Source organism: Achroia grisella, unplaced genomic scaffold, assembly GCF_030625045.1.
Source record: "Achroia grisella isolate CSIRO2021 unplaced genomic scaffold, CSIRO_AGI_Agris_v1 utg461, whole genome shotgun sequence".
In the NCBI taxonomy this organism is placed as follows: Eukaryota; Metazoa; Arthropoda; class Insecta; order Lepidoptera; family Pyralidae; genus Achroia; species Achroia grisella.
In genome coordinates this window covers 1,426,527-1,452,228 of record NW_026712871.1, presented here as the reverse complement: position 1 = coordinate 1,452,228, position 25,702 = coordinate 1,426,527, and the positions used below count along the sequence as shown (strand labels likewise).

At 39.4% G+C, this 25,702-nt stretch overlaps 2 protein-coding genes across 2 annotated transcripts; one reads left to right on the top strand and one right to left on the bottom strand.

Annotated features, from left to right (window-relative positions):
• Positions 1-239: 239 nt before the first annotated feature.
• On the top strand, positions 240-8,862 carry LOC131845257 (pneumococcal serine-rich repeat protein-like). Its single transcript, XM_059194297.1, has 4 exons — positions 240-296; positions 1,761-1,794; positions 3,151-8,128; positions 8,304-8,862. The coding sequence occupies exons 1-4, from the start codon at positions 240-242 to the stop codon at positions 8,860-8,862; spliced, it is 5,628 nt and encodes a 1,875-aa protein (XP_059050280.1).
• A 5,461-nt stretch (positions 8,863-14,323) lies between these two features.
• LOC131845256 (serine-rich adhesin for platelets-like) lies at positions 14,324-21,028 on the bottom strand. The gene is made up of 4 exons (XM_059194296.1): positions 20,996-21,028; positions 19,589-19,622; positions 16,159-18,715; positions 14,324-15,035 (listed from the first exon to the last, which is right to left on the bottom strand). Exons 1-4 carry the CDS (start codon positions 21,026-21,028, stop codon positions 14,642-14,644), a joined length of 3,018 nt encoding a protein of 1,005 aa, XP_059050279.1. The 3' UTR covers positions 14,324-14,641.
• Between the last annotated feature and the right edge of the window lie 4,674 nt (positions 21,029-25,702).

Here is a 25,702-nt window from a genome sequence, read left to right as displayed (position 1 = left end):
CTGTAAAGCTTCTCTCACTAACTTTAGTATCGAGCCTCCCTCGGGGCAAGCGTGACTTCAAAAGTAGGGTCGAGTAGAATAGAGATAAAATGTTAAACTAACTAAAATCGTTTCAGTCTCTTTGTCTATAATGATTACATGAATTTTATGTGTTTGGCTTTAATATTTGTACAAGGTGCAAAATTTTGTCTGCTATTGTTCAAGTTTCGTATATATTCACTTGGATTTTTCATTGGATCATGGTACACAATTGGAACTGCAAAATGAAGCTTACGCTAGCTCTTCTGGTGATATCGGTAAGATTGTCATCAACTATCTCTTCTATTCTCTCTTCTTTATCTATCATCTTTATCTCTTCTCGCTCTTCTCTATCTTCTTGATACATAAGAAACTTAGTATTCTCACGTTACCATTTACTTTAACATTTGCACATTTGTGAAACAACATTCAAATGTGTTTACTACGCATTATCTGTTCTATCATCTTTATCTCTTCTTCTCTCTCTTCTCTATCTTCTTGATACATAAGAAACTTAGTATTCTTCCGTTACCATTTACATTAACATTTGCACATTTGTGAAACAACATTCAAATGTGTTTACTACGCATTATCTGTTCTATCATCTTTATCTCTTCTTCTCTCTCTTCTCTATCTTCTTGGTACATAAGAAACTTAATATTTTTCCGTTACATTCACGATATTTGCACATGTGTGAAATAACATCAAAATGATTCCTATGCGTTATCAGACGCATTTTAAAAGACTATCCCTGATCACAATGAAAGAATATAATATTGCTACCATAGAGCAATTCAATTATTTACCAAAAGAATGACTATGGCACTATTTTTTTTAATATAATGTATTCCTCTCCCTCTTATTTAAAATATAAACCTTTGAATAAACTGAAAATACACTATCTAACTGGTTCTTAGATAATAACAAGTTTTATAATATTGGAGAGTACTATGTTTGATGATAAATTTTGATATCATTATTTTATTGTAAATACTAATATTAATAACATTATTTTATTTATTTATTTTATTTTATTTATAAAAACTTCATGCACAAATATAAAACAAAATAAAGGTGCATATGGCGGACTTAACACCATTATTATTAATGATAATCATTTTCATTAGGATATGTAAATGATATTACAATTATTACTTAATATTTAATGAGTGTCTGGTGTAAGTTTTTCTATACCTACTATTTGAGGGAATTTGGGGCAAAATCAACAGTGAGAATTTGTCAAGGGTTGGGTGTACCACAATATCTACAGTTGATATCATCTTTCTGTATCCGTTGCTTTTTTTATTGGGGTTTTTAGGCTATTCTCAGGTGCTACGACCTGTAACACTGCGACCTACATAGATCTATTGTGCTCGCCCTTTTAGGACGTTCGCAATCTAAGACTAGTCAGATACAAGCTTTGCTTTATCCCATCATTTGTGGTCGGTAGTGTCCTTTTCTTCTGATCCCTATCCGCTATCAAATTCAAATTCAAATTCATGTAAGACATTTTAGCCGCTTATGAACGTCAAGTTTTTACATTATAATTTTTTTCCTACCATCCAGTTTATATCAGATCTTGCTCTCCTTTTATATAGATCATCTTTCACACGATCCATCCATCTTATTTCGGTTATCCTCTCCTTTTCCATCCATTCTATGTAACTATACCTCTGTTTATATTTTTTAAACCGTATTTACATTTTCTTATATATGCTTATATATGCATTGTTTTTTTACAGGCCTTCGTGGCTGTTCAGGCTGCTCCTAGGCCAGGTAAGGACATTTTTATTACTTAATTACTAGAGGATTTTTGACCTCCTTTTTAGAAGGCAAAATGTTTTAAGGTTTAATACTCAATCATTAGCATATAGTTGAAATTACGTCATCACGTCTCGAAATCGATATTAGAACAGCCTCAGCTGAGATTCGAACCCCTAAAGGTGCCGCCAGACTAAAGTCGTATCTGTCAAACGTGAGTTGGCCTTTAGCCGCTCCATAAGTCCTACCGCGGGTTTGGAGTGCCATTTGCACTCGCTCCCTATCATGAAGTGTAAAGGCCAGCTGCGGCCAAGAGCATTAGAATACAAAAATGCAGCGATGGAACTACAATACACTGTAATAATTATACAATTTAGTTAATTAATAGAACATTCTACAGTGTAGTTCAGAGTTTTAAGTTTATTTTGAGTTTTAAGTAATTAAGTTTTTATTGAGATTTTTTAAGAAAAAATAGCATTAAAAATATTCATTTATTCCATATTTACTGCGTATAATTAACAAACATAAATCTTGAAGATGAAAGATGAAAGAAGATATAAAAAAACAAATGAACACAACAAATCATACCAAATTATTATTTATTAACTGGTAACATCTTAATTTAAATAATGTCTTTTTATGAGTGTTGCGGGGTATTGATACAATGTTGTCTGTTGAGACTAAGTGTACTCGCGACTTCGTCCGCGTGGAATTTATGTTATTTTTTTAAAATAAAAGTAGACTTTTTTGGCAGGTAGCTGATATAATAAGGAGTAACTTCTCTTTATTACATCAGCTACCTGCCAAAAAAGTTCCGTCCAAAATCGTCCGGCCATTTCAAAGATTAGCCGGAACAAACAGATAGACAGACAGACAAAAATTGTAAAAAATGTTACCAAAACAAAAATTCACTTCTAGTCCCAATTCAATTCCGCATAATTTGGAATCGTTCAAATTAATTTTGAACTTTCATGAGAATAATAATAATAATAATAATACCCCTGACCAATTACAACGTCATCTAGTTCCAAGACAAGCATAGCGTATGTTATGGATACTAGACAACTATGAAAAGAACCATCATATTCATGAATACCAAAGTTTGTACGGTGCGAAGAATCCAACCCGTGACTATTGGAAGTAAACCGGTGTGTTAAACCGCTAGACTAGCGACACCGTCAATCTTTTGCTCACGAATTGAATCTGATAGATGCTGATCAACCTTTAAGCTATAAGTTAATGTTCTTTCTAGCAAATAAGTTCTTGTTCTTTTGCCGTACTAAACAAAATAATTTTTGTTCCTTCGTGAGAAACCGTCTTCAGAATTAATTAATTCTTTCCTAATACTGTGAATATTTATTTTATATCCAGAGCCCAACGTCATCTCTATTAGCAGTCAATCCAGCGAGCAATCCAGCAGTAGCAGTAGCTTCCAAAGTTCGAGCAGTAGCAGTAGTAACGGCAAAAGCAGTAGTTCATCGAAAAGCTCATCAAGCTCGTCTGAACAGGAAAAATCCAGCTCGAAAAGTATCAGCATCGGAGGTGGCAGCAGTTCTTCTCGAAGCAGCAGCAGCTCCTCTAGCTCATCAAAACAAGAAAGCGAATCCAGTTCTAAAAGCAGTAGCGGAGGAATAAGCGTCAGTAAGAGTAGCTCCTCAAGCGCTTCCAAAGAAGAAAGCGAATCTAGGTCTAGAAGCAGCAGTAATGGAAGCAGCTCCAGCAAGAGTAGTTCCGCTAGTGCATCCAGATCAGAAAGTGAATCCAGGTCTAGAAACAGCAGTAATGGAAGCAGCAGCAGCAAGAGTAGTTCCGCTAGTGCATCCAGATCAGAAAGTGAATCCAGGTCTAGAAACAGCAGTAATGGAAGCAGCAGCAGCAAGAGTAGTTCCGCTAGTGCATCCAGATCAGAAAGTGAATCCAGGTCTAGAAACAGCAGCAATGGAAGCAGCAGCAGCAAGAGTAGTTCCGCTAGTGCATCCAGATCAGAAAGTGAATCCAGGTCTAGAAACAGCAGTAATGGAAGCAACAGCAGCAAGAGTAGTTCCGCTAGCGCATCCAGATCAGAAAGTGAATCCAGGTCTAGAAACAGCAGCAATGGAAGCAGCAGTAGCAAGAGTAGTTCTGCTAGTGCATCCAGATCAGAAAGTGAATCCAGGTCTAGAAACAGCAGTAATGGAAGCAGCAGCAGCAAGAGTAGTTCTTCCAGTGCATCCAAAGAAGAAAGTGAATCTAGATCTAGAAGCAGCGGGTGTGGTAAGAGCAGCAGTAAAAGCAGTTCCTCTAGTGCATCCAGAGAAGAAAGTGAATCTAGGTCTAGAAGCAGTAGTCACGGAAGCAGCAGCAGTAAGAGCAGTTCTTCAAGTGCGTCCAGACAAGAAAGTGAATCAAAGTCTAGAAGCAGCAGTAAAGGAAGCAGTAGTAGTAAGAGTAGTTCTTCCAGCGCATCTAAAGAAGAAAGTGAATCCAGATCTAGAAATAGTAGTAATGGAAGCAGTAGCAGTAGCAGCAAGAGTAGTTCCTCCAGTGCATCCAGATCAGAAAGCGAATCCAGGTCCAGAGGTAGCAGTAGGGGAAGCAGCCACAGCAAGAGTAGTTCCTCAAGTGCATCCAGATCAGAAAGTGAATCCAGATCTAGAAGCAGCAGTAAGGGTAGCAGTAACAGCGAGAGGAGATCCTCTAGCGAATCCCGAGAAGAAAGTGAATCTAGGTCCAGAAGCAGCAGCAGAGGAAGAAGCAGCAGTAGAAGCAGATCTTCTTCTTGGAGAAAATCTGAAGAAGAAGAATCACGACGACGCTCCCACAGGGATTGGAACAAAAAATCCGGCTGCGGATCTCATAAGGGTAGCAGTTCAAACAGCAGTGGCTCAAGTAGTAGCAACTCGAACAGCAGCAGTTCCAACAACAGTAGCTCAAACAGTTCTGGATCAAGTAACAGCAGCTCAAATAGCAGCAGTTCTAATAACAACAGCTCAAACAACAGTAGCTCCAATAGCTCCGGATCAAGCAACAGCAGTTCAAACAGCAGCAGTTCCAACAACAGTAGCTCAAACAGCTCTGGATCAAGCAACAGCAGTTCAAACAGCAGCAGTTCGAACAACAGCAGCTCAAACAGCTCCGGCTCAAGCAGCAATAACTCAAGCAGCAGTAGCTCCAACAACAGCAGCTCAAATAGCTCTGGATCAAGCAACAGTAGCAGTTCCAACAACAGTAGCTCAAATAGCTCTGGATCAAGTAACAGTAGCTCAAACAGCTCTGGATCAAGTAACAGTAGCAGCTCCAACAACAGTAGCTCAAACAGCTCAGGCTCAAGTAGTAACAACTCCAGCAGCAGCAGCTCCAACAACAGTAGCTCAAACAGTTCTGGATCAAGTAACAGTAGCAGTTCCAACAACAGTAGCTCAAACAGCTCAGGCTCAAGTAGTAACAACTCCAGTAGCAGCAGCTCCAACAACAGTAGCTCAAACAGTTCTGGATCAAGTAACAGTAGCAGCTCCAACAACAGTAGCTCAAACAGCTCTGGATCAAGCAACAGTAGCTCAAACAGCAGCAGTTCCAACAACAGTAGCTCAAACAGCTCTGGATCAAGCAACAGCAGCTCAAATAGCAGCAGCTCCAACAACAGTAGCTCAAACAGCTCTGGATCAAGCAACAGCGGCAGTTCCAACAACAGTAGCTCAAATAGCTCTGGATCAAGTAACAGTAGCTCAAACAGCTCTGGATCAAGTAACAGCAGCAGCTCCAACAACAGTAGCTCAAACAGCTCTGGATCAAGTAACAGTAGCAGCTCCAACAACAGTAGCTCAAACAGCTCTGGATCAAGCAACAGTAGCTCAAACAGCAGCAGTTCTAACAACAGTAGCTCAAACAGCTCTGGGTCAAGCAACAGCAGCTCAAACAGCAGCAGCTCCAACAACAGTAGCTCAAACAGCTCTGGATCAAGTAACAGTAGCAGTTCCAACAACAGTAGCTCAAATAGCTCTGGATCAAGTAACAGTAGCTCAAACAGCTCTGGATCAAGTAACAGTAGCAGCTCCAACAACAGTAGCTCAAACAGCTCTGGATCAAGCAACAGCAGCTCAAACAGCAGCAGCTCCAACAACAGTAGCTCAAACAGCTCAGGCTCAAGTAGTAACAACTCCAGCAGCAGCAGCTCCAACAACAGTAGCTCGAACAGTTCTGGATCAAGTAACAGTAGCAGTTCCAACAACAGTAGCTCAAACAGCTCTGGATCAAGCAACAGTAGCAGTTCCAACAACAGTAGCTCAAATAGCTCTGGATCAAGTAACAGTAGCTCAAACAGCTCTGGATCAAGTAACAGTAGCAGCTCCAACAACAGTAGCTCAAACAGCTCTGGATCAAGCAACAGCAGCTCAAACAGCAGCAGCTCCAACAACAGTAGCTCAAACAGCTCAGGCTCAAGTAGTAACAACTCCAGCAGCAGCAGCTCCAACAACAGTAGCTCAAACAGTTCTGGATCAAGTAACAGTAGCAGTTCCAACAACAGTAGCTCAAACAGCTCTGGATCAAGCAACAGTAGCAGTTCCAACAACAGTAGCTCAAATAGCTCTGGATCAAGTAACAGTAGCTCAAACAGCTCTGGATCAAGTAACAGTAGCAGCTCCAACAACAGTAGCTCAAACAGCTCTGGATCAAGCAACAGCAGCTCAAACAGCAGCAGCTCCAACAACAGTAGCTCAAACAGCTCAGGCTCAAGTAGTAACAACTCCAGCAGCAGCAGCTCCAACAACAGTAGCTCAAACAGTTCTGGATCAAGTAACAGTAGCAGTTCCAACAACAGTAGCTCAAACAGCTCTGGATCAAGCAACAGTAGCAGTTCCAACAACAGTAGCTCAAATAGCTCTGGATCAAGTAACAGTAGCTCAAACAGCTCTGGATCAAGTAACAGTAGCAGCTCCAACAACAGTAGCTCAAACAGCTCTGGATCAAGCAACAGCAGCTCAAACAGCAGCAGCTCCAACAACAGTAGCTCAAACAGCTCAGGCTCAAGTAGTAACAACTCCAGTAGCTCCAACAACAGTAGCTCAAACAGTTCTGGATCAAGTAACAGTAGCAGTTCCAACAACAGTAGCTCAAACAGCTCTGGATCAAGCAACAGTAGCAGTTCCAACAACAGTAGCTCAAATAGCTCTGGATCAAGTAACAGTAGCTCAAACAGCTCTGGATCAAGTAACAGTAGCAGCTCCAACAACAGTAGCTCAAACAGCTCTGGATCAAGCAACAGCAGCTCAAACAGCAGCAGCTCCAACAACAGTAGCTCAAACAGCTCAGGCTCAAGTAGTAACAACTCCAGCAGCAGCAGCTCCAACAACAGTAGCTCAAACAGTTCTGGATCAAGTAACAGTAGCAGTTCCAACAACAGTAGCTCAAACAGCTCAGGCTCAAGTAGTAACAACTCCAGCAGCAGCAGCTCCAACAACAGTAGCTCAAACAGTTCTGGATCAAGTAACAGTAGCAGCTCCAACAACAGTAGCTCAAACAGCTCTGGATCAAGCAACAGTAGCTCAAACAGCAGCAGTTCCAACAACAGTAGCTCAAACAGCTCTGGATCAAGCAACAGCAGCTCAAATAGCAGCAGTTCCAACAACAGTAGCTCAAACAGTTCTGGATCAAGCAGCAACAACTCAAGCAGCAGCAGTTCCAACAACAGCAGCTCAAACAGTTCTGGATCAAGCAACAGTAGCTCAAACAGCTCTGGATCAAGTAACAGCAGCAGCTCCAACAACAGTAGCTCAAACAGCTCTGGATCAAGCAACAGCAGCAGTTCCAACAACAGTAGCTCAAATAGCTCTGGATCAAGTAACAGTAGCTCAAACAGCTCTGGATCAAGTAACAGTAGCTCAAACAGCTCTGGATCAAGTAACAGTAGCAGCTCCAACAACAGTAGCTCAAACAGCTCTGGATCAAGCAACAGTAGCTCAAACAGCTCTGGATCAAGCAACAGTAGCTCAAACAGCTCTGGATCAAGCAACAGTAGCTCAAACAGCTCTGGATCAAGCAACAGTAGCTCAAACAGCAGCAGTTCCAACAACAGCAGCTCAAACAGTTCAGGCTCAAGCAGCAACAACTCAAGCAGCAGCAGTTCCAACAACAGCAGCTCAAACAGTTCTGGATCAAGCAACAGTAGCTCAAATAGCAGCAGTTCTAATAATAGCAGTTCAAACAGTTCTGGATCAAGCAACAGCAGCAGTTCCAACAACAGCAGTTCTAACAGCTCTGGATCAAACAGCAGCGGCTCAAGCAGCAGTGGCTCAAACAGCAGTGGATCAAGCAGCAGTGGATCAAGCAGCAGTGGATCAAGTAGCAGTGGATCAAGCAGCAGTGGCAAGAGGTAAAAATATTATATTTCATTAATTACTGAATGAGAATATGGGGAGTCATTTGTCAAATGTTGATGATGTAATAGTGATCGTATTAGACGCTTTTATAGTATGTTATTTAAATTAACAGCAGAAAACTGATCAAGAGTATTACAAGTTTTAACATAAAAATGTTGTTGTTTACAGTGTTTCACGTGGTTCATCATCAAGTAGCGCTGGTTACCAATCTAGTAGCAGCAGTAGCCAATCGTCTAGCAAAGGTAGCTCAACTAGCTCGCAGTCAAGCCAAGAATCAGGATTCCAGTCCAGCTCAAGCAGCGTTGAGAGGCGTAATGCCGATGGTAGCCAAAGCAGCAGCAGCAGTTCCAGCAGCAACGCCGCTCAGAGTAGCAGCAGTAGTAGTCAGACCAAGAACGCCGACGGTAGCCAGAGCCGCTCAAGCGCAAGCAACAGTGCTGTTTCACAATCCAGCTCAAGTAGCAGTCAACAACGAAACGCTGATGGTAGCCAAAGTAGCAGCAGTAGCTCCAATAACAGCGCTGCCCAGAATAGCAGCAGTAGTAGCCAGACTAAGAACGCTGATGGTAGCAAGAGCAGCTCAACCTCCAGCAACAGCGCTGCATCTCAATCCAGCTCTAGCAGTAGTCAGCAACGTAGCGCTGACGGCAGCAGCAGCCAAAGCAGCAGCAGTTCTTCCAGCTACTCCAGCTCATCATCATCTTCATCAAGCTGGTCCAGCGATTAAACTACACGATCCAATTGTACTAGATATTGTGCCGATCCGTTCAAACGCTGTGTGAACTAACCAAATTGGTTTTGAGTCTTGGAAAATAATTATCATGTGGAATGAAACTACATATTTGACGAAGAAATCTGGCGATGAATTTGATCGGCGATTGACTTGGCTTTGTAAAATGGCTTTATCAACTGAGTTTAATTTTAATTTTTCATTGAAGAGTACGGAAAACGAAAATTGTTGTACATAGAAATCCATCAGAACTATGAAATGATAGGAAACATAAACAACAAGATGTGATATTGTATACTCTTTGATAAAATTTGAAGCATTATAAAAAAGTTATAAAAAAAGGTAAATGAAGTTTAAATAAAGAATAACATGCAATTAACTGGTCCTTTTTATTTGATTAAATTAATTATTACCTATGGAAGTATTGTTCATATCACATACATAGTATAATATCACTTTCGCAGTCTGTCCGCTTAGATTTTTTAAATTACAAACGAATTTTAATGCAGTTTTAGCAATAGATAGAGTGATTCAAGAGAATATTTTATATATAATACATGTATAAAGCTTGGTGTACTCAGTAGAGTGAGACGGTATTTCACGGCGGCCCATCGCTTGCAATTATACAAGGCGCAGATCCGGCCGCATATGGAATACTGTTCTCATCTCTGGGCGGGAGCACCATAATACCAGCTACTTCCATTTGACCGCATTCAGAACCGAGCAGCCAGAATCATTGGTAATCAACGTCTATGTGACAGACTCGACCCTTTGGCTTTGCGGCGAGATATTGCATCTCTGTGCATTTTCTACCGCATATATCACGGGGAGTGTTCTGAGGAATTGTTCGGATTAATACCAGCTGCTGAGTTTCATCACCGTATCACCCGCCAGAAACAAAAATACCATCCTGATCATCTGGATGAATGGCGGTCTTCCACAGTGCTGTTTTCTAGAAACTTTTTGCTCGCACAACCACATTGTGGAATCACCTTCCAGCAATGGTATTTCCGAACCTACATATACGATATTGAAACCTTCAAGAAAAGAGCTTATTCCTTTTTAAAAGGCCGACAACGTACTTGCAATTCCCCTGGTGTTGCGGGTGCTCATGGGCGGCGGTAATCACTTACCATCAGGTGAGCCACATGCTCGTTTGTCCCCTGTGTTATAAAAAAAAAACAAATGTACACCGATGCAAAGCCAGGACGGGCAGCAAGTCATCATCATCACCATCAGTACACAGTATAAACAAAGTCGCTGTCGCTATATATGACTATATATGCTTAAATCTTTAAAACTACGCAACGATTTTGAAACGGTTTTTCTTAATAGATAGAGTGATTGAAGAGGAAGGTTTATATATATAATACATGTACACTGATGCAAAGCCCGCCCTGGGTAGCAATTTATATATAAATCTTATTTATCTTTATACTACCTCTATTTGACAGCCTCGGTGGTCTAGTGGTTTAGCACACCTTTACTATCCGATGGTCGTGGGTTCGATTCCTTGCAGGGTACAAACATTTGTATTCATGAGTATGATTGTTTGTATCGGTCTGGGTGTTTTCTACGTATAATATGTATTCATTTACAAAACAAATGTATCCATGTATTTATATCAGTTGTCTAGTACCCATAACACAAGCTCTGCTTAGCTTGGGACTAGATGGCGCTTCCTTACTCTTTCTTATACAATTGCTTAGATGGCACTATAATTTTATGGAGTAGCTGAAGGCCAACCTCTCATATTACTTTGGTCAGATTAAAGTAACGCTAGGGGTTCGATCATCGGCTCAGGCCGTCGTAATTTAGATCCCCGTTTGTTGGATGGTTGGGGGGTCGATCGGAGGGGGTGTGAGATGTATTACGGGCATCACGTGGTTTATGTAGTGTATTTATATATTACTTTTATACTTTGTAGGTAATAAGATATTTGTATATATAAAGTGGCGTGTAGAATTTAAGACAACCAGAGTTTGTTGAAGGCATTCCCATATATAACAGCTAAGTGAACGGGTGCGATATTATCTATCTCCATATCTTACAGTTTGTAATCTCAATAGACAATAATTTTTACATCTTTACACCGACTAACTGAAAATAGTATGTTCCATGCTAAGTCCTAGCAGGTACTCGCAGGTACTACTGCATACATACTAGTAGTTCTTAATTTCGTCCGGGAGGCGGTAGGGAATGGTCATATAAAAATTTATTTCTTACCAGCGAACCAAATGATTGCAGATCTTTTAAGCCTCTTTGTCATGTTAATAATATTAATATTAATTTTAAAAAATAAAGCTGAGTTTCTTGTTAGTTCTTCTCATCTCGTAATCATTCCGAACTGACGGTAGATTTGACATATCATAAGAGTCTGTAATAGAGCTACACGAATAAAGATATTTTGATTTGATTTGTATATTTAAACAGAAATTTGTTAAGGACTTAGTGTTGTCCAAATAACTGTATTAAAAAAAAAATTCAAAACATCTTTATTCATGTAGGTCTATTATAGATACTCTTATGATATGTCAAATCTACCGTCAGTTCGGAATGACTTCGAGATGAGAAGAACTGACAAGAAACTCAGCTCGTACTTTTTTTTAATGTTGTACATATTTACAATAATACTATTTCATTTAAATTCAAATTTGGGAGAATAGAGTGACCACCAGCATATGCTATATAAAAAAAAATCAAAAAATCTAATCAGTGTTCGCAACCTGAACAGACCAGTCCCCACAATGGTATATGTTTTGTATATAAGATTAAAGGGTGGTATTGAGGTTTATTACTTCTATTAAATAATACCGATAATTTAAGTACAGCCGTCGTTTGTTTAAGCAACCACGTTTTAAACAAGGGTTTAAAACGTGGTTTAAAACTAAATGGCTGACCAAGGGGTCAGCCATTTAGTATTTACTGGTTTATTATAGTTTTTATTGTTATTTGAGGAAAACAAAGATTATAGCACAGGATGGTTAACTCATGGACTTTATTGAACGTGGTGTTTGTGTCATTTTCATCAAAAACTTCCGCGAAAGTCAGCGGCGACATAGAGTATTTGAATTTATTAATGTTTTCCTGACTTATAATTTTATTACAAAAAAATATCAGTTGTCTAGTACACATAACAGAAGATCTTGGGACTAGATGGCGCTGTGTTAATTGTCCAGGGTTATTATTATTATTACATGCCATGAATTTAATGGTGGTGAAACCGCAGGCACAACTAGATTTAAATATTTATCACGAACGGTGGGCCCGCATGTTCTGAGCTGTAAGCCTTCAGGAAATGACAAATCATTTCCTGAACTTTTCAAAGGGTAACTAATTCTTTACGGTACTTTTCGGTACTTTTCAAAGGGTAAACGTGGTCGTGTGGAATGAGTAGTCATGCTCACTAAAATGTCCAGACATGTGGCGGCGTGGTGGGCCTGGTCAATGGACTCCCTAAAATATGGTCGAGCGCAGTGATGGCTGGCTCATCCGTCATACTCGTGAACGAGTGCTGCTTGTAGGGACTGGTCTGCTCTTATCACTACGACTGATTTAATCTTATTGCATATTTATATTTGACCCAAAAAATTAGTGCTTGTTGGTAGTTTGTATTCACACGTTTCGACTTGTAAATGTAAACTTACAAGGAGTATTTAAAAGAGCAACACACAAGTTTCTTGCTCGTTCTTCTTGTGATGAGACAGCTTTCCAAACGAGTGGTAGATAAAAAACAAATTGTTATGACTATTCAAAAGTGCTTAAATTAAGTTTATTTGAATAAATGATTTTCTATTCTATTTCTATTCTATTCTAATTATTGTATATTTACATACTAATTTTGATCCCAATTGTATTAAAAAAAAAATGTTTTAAGGGAAATTAGTAGAACAAAAGTTGTTCGTTAAAATAGTAACGTCTTCCAGGACCTAATTAAGGCTTAGCAATATATATAAAATTGGAGTGTCTGTTTGTAATATTGAAATAACCGTTTTTTACTACATGCATATGAATATAAATACGGTACATACACCAAAATAACATTTTATACAATTTTTGTCTGTCTGTCTGTCGGTTAGTTTGTTCCGGCTAATCTCTGAAATGGCAGTACCGATTTTGACGGGACTTTTTTGGCAGGTAGCTGATGTAGTAAGGAGTAACTTAGGCTACTCATATTTTATAAAAATAAGTTAAGTTTCACGCGGACAAAGTCGCGGGATCAGTTAGTTTATGTCTAACATATGTTTTTCTTCATCAATAATAACCGTAATAATTCAACCACTTGTTAAAACGAGCGAAAGTTTATGAATTAACCATGGATGGATGTTTGTTACTTCTCTCACCCTAGCTTTTAAAATATGTTATCTTTCATTCATTCATAAACGGATTTCCATCATGCTAAAACTTGATACGACAATGACTCCCATTTTGTCCTCAGTTTGTTTGATGTAGCTAGATTTTCCCCTCAATATTAATTTTCATGAAATCATCGTGCCGTATCAAATGTCTTTATATAGTATAAAAAGAAGTCGCTCTCACTGTCTATTCGCTTAGATCTTTTAAACGTATTTTAAAACAGTTTTTAGCAATAGATAGAGTGATTCAAGAAGAAGGTTTATATCTTATTAATATTATAAACGCGAAAGTTTATGAGCATGGATGGATGTTTGATACTCTTTCACGCAAAAACTACTAAACGGAAGTCGCTTATACGTCAGAATAACATATAGCGCGGTAATTGCCAGTTTTACAATTAACATCCGTGCGAAGTCGGGGCGGGTAGTTAGCTTACGCCTAATTTCAATGAACATAACATTTTTAGGTAGCTAATGCTATACTTGATCGTCTACCAAGAAATCGTTTACAGCGCAGTTAATAAACTTTACTCAAGAAGTATTTGATAATAAAAATTTGGATTTTTTAAAAAGTAGATGCAATATATCTTTCAATGACAATTTCAACAAATGAACATAGCTATACATTAACAGTAAGATACCGAACCTCGTAGGTATAGTTCAAGTTAAACCAGTGTTTTTCAATCCTGATTTCGCGACCCCTTTATAGTTTGAAATATCCTGGCGACCCCCTTGTGTCATAGAAAGCCAAAGAAATAATTTAATTAAGTCTACATACGTTAGTTAGGTTTTTTTTTGTATTTTGGTACATTTATCTATTAATCACGCGGACTACACTGCGTCGGCGTCGATGACGTTGATATATGAACCTAGACTTTTTCTTTTAGCTGACGACACTTCAAGTAAGGCGACCCACAGATTAAAAAATACTGAGTTAAACCATTATAATAATAATATGAGAAGAGCTACGACATCAAACGAAACTATATCAATTCCAATCTTTGCAGTTATTTCTGTTGAAGGGAGATTTAATGACGATGTTGAATTTGTTAAAAAGAAAACATCTGTAATTGATGCTCACAAAATTTTTATTATATGCAACTTTTTTTTTACATTTTCAACTAAATGCTTCTTGAGTCAATATTTATACGATTACATTCCATCAAGTATTCAGAAATACTTGCTATAAGTCTATCCATAAGTTTATATCTCACTGCTATTCAATCAAATAATAAAATTAATGAAAGATATTTAGATTATCCTTCATATTCTAAATCAGATCCGTTTAAGAACGCCAAGTAGACCAAATGACATCGACAATCTTATACCAAAAGATCTAAAAATTTAAAACAATTATTAAGAAATTTCATAGAGTATTATAAATTGTCGAATCAGTTGGTTAGAAGAAGGCTTCATCGAACTTAATCGCTTGACCAACTTGATGATGAAGAGGACGAGCTTGATGAACTTGAAGAACTCGAGCTGCTTTCGCTGGAGCTTCCATCAGCGCTCACTGTTCTTGAGGAGCTTGAACTAGCCTGGCGCGATGCGTTGTTACTAGATGACGAACTGCTTTGGCTACCGTCAGCGTTGATGACTTGACTGCTTTGGCTGCTTTGTTGAGCGGCCCTCTGGCTGGATTGGCTGCTCTCACTTTCGCTACCGTCAGCGTTTTGAGACTGGCTGCTGCTCGAGGAGGATTGGGCGATGGCAGCATTGGACGAACTCGACCGGGAGCTGCTTCCGTTGGCGCCAGATGATTCGCTGCTACTGCTGTTAGCTATCGCACTGTTTGATGAGGAGCTGCTGGAACGACTAGAAACAAAAATAATATCATTATTACAACTACAATAGAAATGGGTATAGTATACCAGTGTATGTACACCCATTTGCTATAACGGTAGTCGCATGTGGAAAGTGATAATATGAGCAAAAAGTCAAGTCAGTTAGCCTATGATGATGAATTTTTGAGTAACCAAAATGGTTTCCATAGGATACCTGAGGAAATTAAGCTGACATACAGTTCTTGCAATAAAGGAGAAGTTCCGTCACACCGTGAAGATGTTAAGCTGAAAGGAAGTCCCTAGTTGTTAGGACATGTGGCATCATTGCTAGCTGACAGGGTGTTTCAAAGCCCGTGATTCGGTCATAGTAAAAACGCGGATATGAGCTTACTAACTGATCTTCAATCTCATCGTACTAATTTCCACTGATGCCACAGGACAAACGAGCATGCGGCTCACCTGATGGTAAGTGATTACCGCCGCCCATGAGCACCCGCACCACCCATGAACACCAGAGGAGTTGCAAATACGTTGTCGGCCTTTTAAAAAGGAATAAGCTCTTTTCTTGAAGGTTTCAATATCGTATCGGTTCGGAAATACCATCGCTGGAAGGTGATTCCACAATGTGGTTGTGCGAGGCAAAAAGTTTCTAGAAAACTGCACTGTGGAAGACCGCCATTCGTCCAGATGATCAGGATGGTATTTTAGTTTCTGGCGGGTGGTACGGAGTATACCGGTAACGGAAGCAGGGATCTTGTCATTATCATCTATTACAACGTAATTATAATAATTCTTCAATAAAATAACTGTTCTTAGATTGTATTTATCTTTCCTCATTAGTAAAATACTGTATCGTAATAACTAGTTATTGGTCAGGCAGTGGATATGTCAATTGCCAACGTTATGCTGAAAATAATATTTGACAAATGGTATTACGGTGGATACATTTAAATCCAACGATTGTAACTAGGGACGGGCCTAATGCAGTCACTCGGAATAATTTTTGGTGGTACTTCTTGACCAAATAGTGACGTGATCCACAAAGTTTATTAAGAATTTGTGACGCTCATGAACTCATAAAGTTGTCTATTCTGTGGACTAAGTTCTCAGGCCTACAGTGATATGTGAATATGTAGTGTAATTACTAAAATTACCTGCGGACGACATTGGATCCACTGGAGTTGCTGCTACTGCTACCAGAGCTATTACTAGAACTGCCACTGCTGGAATTGTTCGAACTACTTCCGCTATTGCTGGAGCCGCTTGAATTACTGCTACTACTGCCAGAGCTGTTACTAGAGCTCCCACTGCTATTGTTTGAGCTACTGCTAGAGTTATTTGAACTACTGTCGCTGCTGCTGGAATCGCTGGAGTTACTGCTGCTGTTACTAGCGCTGTTGCTAGCACTATTGCTGGCACTGTTACTAGCGCTGTTGCTGGCGCTGTTGCTAGCACTGTTGCTGGCGCTGTTGCTGGCACTGTTGCTGGCACTGTTACTGGCACTATTGCTAGCACTGTTACTAGCGCTATTGCTAGCACTGTTGCTAGCGCTGTTACTGGCGCTGTTACTGGCGCTGTTACTAGCGCTGTTACTAGCGCTATTACTGGCACTGTTACTGGCACTGTTACTGGCGCTGTTACTGGCGCTGTTGCTGGCGCTGTTACTGGCGCTGTTGCTGGCGCTGTTGCTGGCGCTGTTGCTGGCGCTGTTGCTGGCGCTGTTGCTGGCGCTGTTGCTGGCGCTGTTGCTGGCGCTGTTGCTGGCGCTGTTGCTGGCGCTGTTGCTGGCGCTGTTGCTGGCGCTGTTGCTGGCGCTGTTGCTAGCACTATTGCTGGCACTGTTGCTGGCACTGTTGCTGGCACTGTTGCTGGAACTGTTGCTGGCGCTGTTACTGCTGGAGTTGTTAGAGCTACTTCCGCTGCTGCTGGAGTTCTGTGAGCTACTTCCGCTGCTGCTGGAGTTCTGTGAGCTACTTCCACTGCTGCTGGAGTTCTGTGAGCTACTTCCGCTGCTGCTGGAGTTCTGTGAGCTACTTCCGCTGCTGCTGGAGTTCTGTGAGCTACTTCCGCTGCTGCTGGAGTTCTGTGAGCTACTTCCGCTGCTGCTGGAGTTCTGTGAGCTACTTCCGCTGCTGCTGGAGTTCTGTGAGCTACTTCCGCTGCTGCTGGAGTTCTGTGAGCTACTTCCGCTGCTGCTGGAGTTCTGTGAGCTACTTCCGCTGCTGCTGGAGTTCTGTGAGCTACTTCCGCTGCTGCTGGAGTTCTGTGAGCTATTTCCGCTGCTGCTGGAGTTCTGTGAGCTACTTCCGCTACTGCTGGAGTTCTGTGAGCTACTTCCGCTGCTGCTGGAGTTCTGTGAGCTACTTCCGCTGCTGCTAGAGTTCTGTGAGCTACTTCCGCTACTGCTGGAGTTTTGTGAGCTACTTCCGCTGCTGCTGGAGTTCTCTGAGCTACTTTCGCTACTGCTGGAATCACTCGAGTTACTGCTGCTATTGCTGGCGCTGTTACTTGAACTGTTGCTAGCACTGTTGCTGGAACTGTTACTGGCGTTGTTGCTGGAACTGTTACTGGCGCTGTTACTTGAACTGTTACTAGCGCTGTTACTGGCACTGTTGCTGGCACTGTTACTTGCGCTGTTGCTGGCACTGTTACTGGCACTGTTACTGGCGCTGTTGCTAGCGCTGTTGCTGGCGCTATTACTGGCACTGTTGCTGGCACTGTTACTGGCACTGTTGCTGGCACTGTTACTGGCGCTGTTGCTGGCACTGTTACTAGCGCTGTTGCTAGCACTGTTACTAGCGCTGTTGCTTGCGCTGTTGTTGGCGCTGTTGCTGGCGCTGTTGCTGGCGCTGTTGCTGGCACTGTTGCTGGCGCTGTTGCTAGCACTGTTACTGGCACTGTTGCTGGCGCTGTTGCTGGCACTGTTACTGGCACTGTTGCTGGCACTGTTGCTGGCGCTGTTGCTTGCACTGTTGCTGGCACTGTTGCTGGCACTGTTGCTGGCACTGTTGCTGGCACTGTTGCTGGCACTGTTGCTGGCGCTGTTGCTTGCACTGTTGCTGGCGCTGTTGCTTGCACTGTTGCTGGCGCTGTTGCTGGCACTGTTGCTGGCGCTGTTGCTGGCGCTGTTGCTGGCGCTATTGCTGGCACTGTTGCTGGCGCTGTTGCTTGCACTGTTGCTGGCGCTGTTACTGGCACTGTTGCTGGCGCTGTTACTACTTGAGTTGGATCCACTGCTGCTAGAACTCTGAGCTGACTGGCTGCTCTGAGATGAAGAGCTGGAGCCACTGTTGCTGGATGACTGTTGCTCTGGCATGAAGAGCTGGCCACTGTTGCCAGAACTCTGAGATGACTGGCTGCTGTTACCAGAACTCTGAGCTGACTGGCTGCTCTGAGATGAAGAGCTGGAGCCACTGTTACCAGAACTCTGAGATGACTGGCTGCTCTGAGATGAAGAGCTAGAGCCACTGTTACCAGAACTCTGAGATGACTGGCTGCTCTGAGATGAAGAGCTAGAGCCACTGTTACCAGAACTCTGAGATGATTGGATGATTTCAGAAGATGAACTGGACTGTTGAGACGAGCTCTGAGATGATTGACTACTCTGTGAACTGCTGGATTCACTGCTAGAAGACTCAGAACTGCTGCTACTGCTGCTACTGCTTCTCTGAGAACTGCTACTCGATACCTGGGAGATGACGACGTTTGGGTCTGGAAAAGAAATTTTATGTCATTACTTCTGGAGTGCATTTTGTCTACTTCACCTATTTCAGCTGCTAAGCAGTTTACTTTGTAAGCTATGTTTCGGGTGTAGGGTGAAGGCATTTATTAGGCAATTAATTTATATACGAAAAATATTAATTTAAAAGTTACAAAAATTTGTCTAGTATCTATTATCCAAGCTAAGCATAGTTTGGGGCTAGATGACGCTATGTGAATTGTCCTAGACAATTATTATTGTAGATATGATACAGTTTCCCGTTATTACGAGCACAAATATTATTAAATGTAACTTTAAACTTATGAAAGTAAAAGCTATGTTTGTATGTATGGATGAGTGTTTATTACTTTCACGCAAAAAAATCGAAATATTATATAAGCTGTAATTTAAAAATATATTGTCTAAATTGAACATAATATAATGATAGTTAAGTATCAAATTAATAATCTTCAACCAAAATTTTAAAAATAATGATCCATTTCAAATTTCCTAGATTATTTTCTCATTGACCACTTTCAAAATTTTGCTGAGAGAAAACTTATTTAAGCGTTGCGAAAAACGAATTAGTTTTCGTAAAAAGAAGAAAAACTTCGATTTAATGATATCACTCTATATGTGATAATTTATGTTCTATGGTCTGATAATAATATCTCAGGACAATTCACACACCGCCATCTAGTCCCAAGCTAAGCAGAGCTTATGTTATGGGTACTAGATTACTGATAGAAATACTTAGAAAACACCCAGATCGATACAAAAAATTATACTCATATATAAATACAAATTGTACCGTGCGAGGAATCGAATCCGCGACTACCGGAAATGAAGCGGTATGCCAAACCATAAGATAGAGAAGTACTTACTGGCTCTAGGAGCGGCCTGGGCAGCCACGAAGGCCTGAAAACAAAAACAAAAGTAATTATTTCAAAAATAAAATAAATATTCATGGCATGTTCCTTATAAGAGGACATCTTTTATAGATACGTCACACTACTCACAGTAATTTTTACTCCCACCCCCTCTGTCACATTTGGTGAAAGTATAATAGTGTCGTGTTTTATTTATTTATTTATTTATTTATATAACTTTAATGCACAAAATACCAAGGTAAAAGCACATATGGCGGCCAACGCCTTAAGGCATTTTCTACCAGTCAACCATAGGCTGTGCAGAGAAAAACTGTTTTAACAATAAAATGGAAATGTGACGTTTCCAAATTTAAGACCTCCTCCCTTCTTAACGTGTGAAAAAACTTTGATCATTTTTCCGCCGGAGAGAAAGCGATGTGGTGAGTGGGATTTTTGACAACTTAAACTGTACACGGTGGACCTGCAAGCGCATTGCTAAAGTTGAGGCTTCGGAGTCGGGGTAAAATGCATATGCGCATTCTACTTCGACTCCGACGACAAAACATGGTAAGATCCTAGAAATCTGCTATGTGTGATATTTTACTTAACCTATGGCTACGGCTCCCCGTCCAATTTCACGATTTTTTACACTAAGTTTGTTACTTAAACCCTTTTTTCATTATATCATACTTAAGTTCCTAATATCCTTCAATTCTTGTCCCTCACGGGTCAAGTAGCGAACTTTGAATATTGGCGAGTATAATAGATCTATACAGGTCGCAGTGTTACAGTTCTTAGCACCTGACAATAGCCCAAACCCCCAATTAAAAAGGGTCACATTTTATGAAACACTTCCCTCTTCCCCTTTCCACATTTATAGTTTGTAACTTGACACCCCTGGTGGTTCAGGCGTCTGAGCGGCGTATACTTGTTTACCATTGTAGTATAAAAATGTATACAGGAGATGATTACCACTTACCACCAGATGGGTCGTTAGCTTATACGGATATCACGTTATCATGTGACATCCGCTACTAGGGCATTCCCATTCTAGAGGACTAATATATCACGCCTCTTATGCTGTATACCGAAGTGGACAGTAGGGAAGAAAATATATAATGTAAAAACTTGACGTTCATAAGCGGCTGTATAAATATCCTATCCTATCCATAAATGTCCTATATGAATAAATGATTTTTAAATTTGAATTTGTAATTCTGCACCCTACAACCGAAACAGCTTACAAAGCAAACTGCTTGGCTGAAATAGGTGAGACTAAATACACGCAGACAAGTTTTTACAGTTTATATTGAACTGTAGTATCGTTAACAACCCCTCTGTTTACCCCATCAGGTGTAAGGGTATTAATTAAATATACAATATAATATTAGTGTGGCAGATGTATTATTTAAATTTTCTTACCGCTATGACCAGAAGAACTATGCTGAACTTCATTTTCCTTTAGATTTCCAGAAGTAACCTGCCCCGTACAGACTTTCGTGGGCAATTTATACTAAAATTATACAATAACGTCGAAATTTTGCACACTCTGCAAACAATAAAATTAAATACAACTTCAATATGTATTTTGCAGTTTACAGAAATTCGGATTTGTACAATTCTCTTTTGTTCGCTGTGCATTTTTCAGTTTATGAAATGATAAGTCGGTAAGTGAGAATTTTATGTAATACTAACCATATGTCTTGACTTTACTTACTTGGTTGAAGGTACCTGTTGAGTTTTGGGTCTCAAATAAGTCGTTGAATATCAACTAATATTAAATTCTAAATTAATTCAAATAAAAATATCTTTATTCACGTACATCTATTAAAGACTCTTATGATATGTTAAATCTACCGTCAGTTCGGAATGATTTCGAGGTGAGAAGAACTGATAAGAAATTCAGCTCGTATTCTTTTCAAATAAGCTTATACATGATTACAAAAATACAAATTCATTTTCGGCGGGTTATGATTGTAAATTTTTTATCTTTCATTTGATATATTATATACATATATTGTAATTTATGTATTATGTATTGGTTATTGTATTTTGGACATTAATTCTTCAAATATTTATATTTTTACTTATGTCATTATTATTAAATTTATTATTTGCACAATTTGACCCACTCAACACTTCCTATACCACACTGCCTTGGTTTGACTGGAAGAGATAAGTCCTGCTTTAACATCATCATCATTGCCTTGCCTTTATCCCATTATTTGTGGTCGGCGCAGTATGTCATTCTCTTCCACTGCTCTCTATCGGTTAATGTAGTCGTCATATAAACTAAATTTCAAAAGAACTGCATACTTTTTTTATATATTATAATTTTTTAAATCTTTTCAAAATCTTATCAACATTTATTCCTATCATCTTTCACACAGTCCATCCATCTCTTTTTCTTACCATATCATCTTTCACACAGTCCATCCATCTCTTTTTCGGCCTTCCTCTGCCCTTATAACCATCCACATTCATATGTAACACCAGTCTTAAAAAAGTAGAGGAGAAAAGTATTGGAGGAAAATGCCATTAATTTGTTTGCTATATGTATACTATTGAAGGAGATTCAGAAACTCTCAAGTATTGGTTTGTATTTATTAGTTGTAATTTTGTTTTATTTATTATCATTAATATTTTAAATAGTGCCCTCTCTCTCTCCCCCTTTTATATATATATATATATTAACCTCGTTATGGTGCGACTGAAAACCAGCTGTATGTTCACATAGGACATTAAAGCTGAGTAGAGCCATTTCAGTGCATATATGAATGTAAAAAGTGATTATTTTATATTTATCTTTAATTATCTACATGGTAAATTAAGTTTAATTATATGTACATTATATTTGATCTTCTTTTTATATTGTTTAATATGAATATCAAAAACAATATATGCTATATACTATAATCTCAAACGGGGTAATAAGAGTCATTGTCACCTGTGTCCGTGGTGGTGACAACACTTGGCATGTTCACATTTCGCTCCGTATACTTGAATACAACGCGGCAGGGGGCGAGCCTGGGGGCTAGACTGTTTTATGTCCTAGGCCCCAATGTTGGACATTCAGAGAAAGAAAGAAATAAAGAAAGAAAAATATTTTATTCAGTGCAATGTAAAAAATACAATATACATACAATAAAAATACAGAGCGGCGGATGTAGGGGCATCCAAAGCTCTCAGGAGGTGAGTGATCCGTGGAGGGTGGGCGCGGAGTCCCCGTGCCCCATTTGGAGGCCTCCTTCAGTGGAGAACGCAGTAGAGTAATGTACCATGTGCGGAAACCATCGTAATAAATTCTTAGTGAATTTGTCACGACGGGCTGACTTTACTAGCGCTTTGAGGTTAGAATTTATGACATGGTCAGCCATGTCATAAATTCTAACCTCAAATAATTTTGTAATTCTAACCTCAAAATATAAAAATATAAAAATACAATGTTACGACTTTCTTAAATTATAACTAAATAATAATATTATATAAATTAGCTATAATTTGACGGTGGCAATGATGAAATGTTTGTACAACTGATATAATATGCGTCAATACGAATTTAACTTATTTGATTTATTTTTAAATGAAGGTTAGTTAGTTATGTTCCGCTGACTTTAGGGGACGACAGCGGCAGAGAAATACTTGAGAAAAGAAAGAAAAAAAAACGTCTTCTTATTTCTTTTCTCAAGTATTTTATGTTGTTTATTTTACACACAATAAACAACATAAAAAAGGGTTATTAAATACAATTGTGTGTATAAATGTGTATAAAATAAACAACATAAAAAAAGGGTTATTAAATACAATTGGTTAATTAATGTATGGTATCAAGCTCAGGCGTACATAAGCTACGGTAACTATTTACCGTACAGATGGGCCATATGCTTGTTTGCCAGCATCGTAGTATAAAAAAAACGTCTCTGGTGGGGCACCAGTGGAGGATGAACATAAGGTCTGATCAGTTAGCTCATCTTGACAAATTCACCAGGAATTTAGCACGATGGTTTCCAGGGGAAACCTCGTGAAGGTCAACCTGATATGATACGTTACTAGAAATAAGGTCATCAGTCCACATTACGACAATCCTTCTTCCCCCGTTTGGGGTCAGTTCTCCTAGTCCTTCTTCGTCAGGGATTTGTTTTCGGACTACTGTAATACTGTTGGCCGCAGCTGGCCTTTACAGCTTCACCGGACGATAGGGCGCGAGTGCCTTTGGTTCCCAAAGAAAGGAGTCACGGAGCGGCTGAAGGCCAACTTCCGCCAGAAGGATACGACTTTAGTCTAGAGCACCGCTAGGGGTTCGAACTTTGGTTCAGGTCGTCGTAACTTTGATCCCCGTTTGAATTGGACGGTGCGATCGATCGGAAGAGTTTGTCAGACACGTCTGTCCTGGGTCGTCGAGTGGTTTATTTCGATTTCGTATATTTCCGACATGTTTAGCCTGGATAGCATACAAATACTACAAAAAATAAAAAATTTAAATGTTGAATAATCATAAAAAAAGGATGTCGTAATTATATAAAAGTTACAACATCGGTACATCTGTACATATAAATAAAATTGGAGTGTCTGTTTGTAACATTGAAATAACCGTTTTTTACTACATGCATATGAATATAAATACAATTTTTGTCTGTCTGTCTGTTTGCGGCTAATCTCTAAAATCGTTGGACCGATTTTTACGGGACTTTTATTAGCAGGTAGCTGATGTAATATGAAGTAACATAGGCTACTTTTATTTTAGAAAAATAAAGTTAAATTATATATATAAATATATAGAAAACACCCAGACAAACAATCATACTCATGAATACAAATGTTGGTACCGTGCGAGGAATCGAACCCGCGGACATCGGAAGTAAAGCGGTGTCCTAAACCGCTAGACAACCGAGGCCGTAAAAACCAATTATATCGAATAAGGAGGGTTATTAAGAGCTGCACCATTGTGGTTACTTCAACCCCTCCGATCGATCCCCCGTCCAATTCAAACGGGGATCGATGTTACGATGGCCTGAGCCGAGGTTCGAACCCCTAGCGGTGCCCTCAGACTAAAGTCGTATTCGTCAGGCGGGAGTTGGCCTTCAGCCGCTCCATAAGTCCTTCCTTTGGTTTGGAGTGCCATCTGCACTCGCCCACTAACGTCCGGTGAAGCTGTAAAGGCCAGCTGCGGCCAACAGCATTAGAGTAGTACGAAAAAAAAGTGGCTACTTCATCAGTCAATGTTTGCTAGAGTAGTTGAATGTTTTGTGAATAAAATTGGAGTGTCTGTTTGTAATATTGAAATAACCGTTTTTTACTACATGCATACCCATGAATATAAAACGGTATATATACACCAAAATAATATTTTTACAATTTTTGTCTGTCTGTCTGTCTGTCTGTTCCGATCTGATCCGGGTAATCTCTGAAATAGCTGGACCGATTTTAACGGGACTTTTATTGGCAGGCAGCTGATGTAATGAGAAGTAACTTAGGCTACATTTAGTTTAGAAAAATAAAATAAAATTACACGCGGACGAAGTCGCGGGTACAGCTAACCTTACTATATAAACACAAACTAAAAATTATTTATTGATATAGTTTTTCTTTCTTTCTTTCTTCATCCATTATATTTTGGATATCATATTCTAAAATCTGTAAATTAAGTACAAAATAAAAACTAAACTGAAATAAAATCATAGTTTTCAATCAGATTTGAACCCGCGACGTTCAATAACCACTACGCTACAACTCTATTATTTCAATATCATAATTCTTTGTTGTTATTGCATCATTACTATGTAAAATTATGTTATCTGTGGTATTACCATAAATAAGAGAATATTATATAAAAAAAACAATGTCAATTGTTAAATACAAGAAAACCTAACCAGGTTTTCTTAAAATAGTATATGTTGGTATGTCTATTTGATACTAATTTAAAAAACATATAAAAAAAGAATAAGCTATGTTCAAAATGAATACTATTGTGGGGTAAGGCCAGCTGCAGACGTATATTATATAGTATTTTAATCTTAATAATAACATTATTAAGAAGAAAATATAATAAAATAAACGCGATATAAAAAATATCTATATATATATATATATATATAACTCAAAGATGACTGACATAGTGATCTATCAACG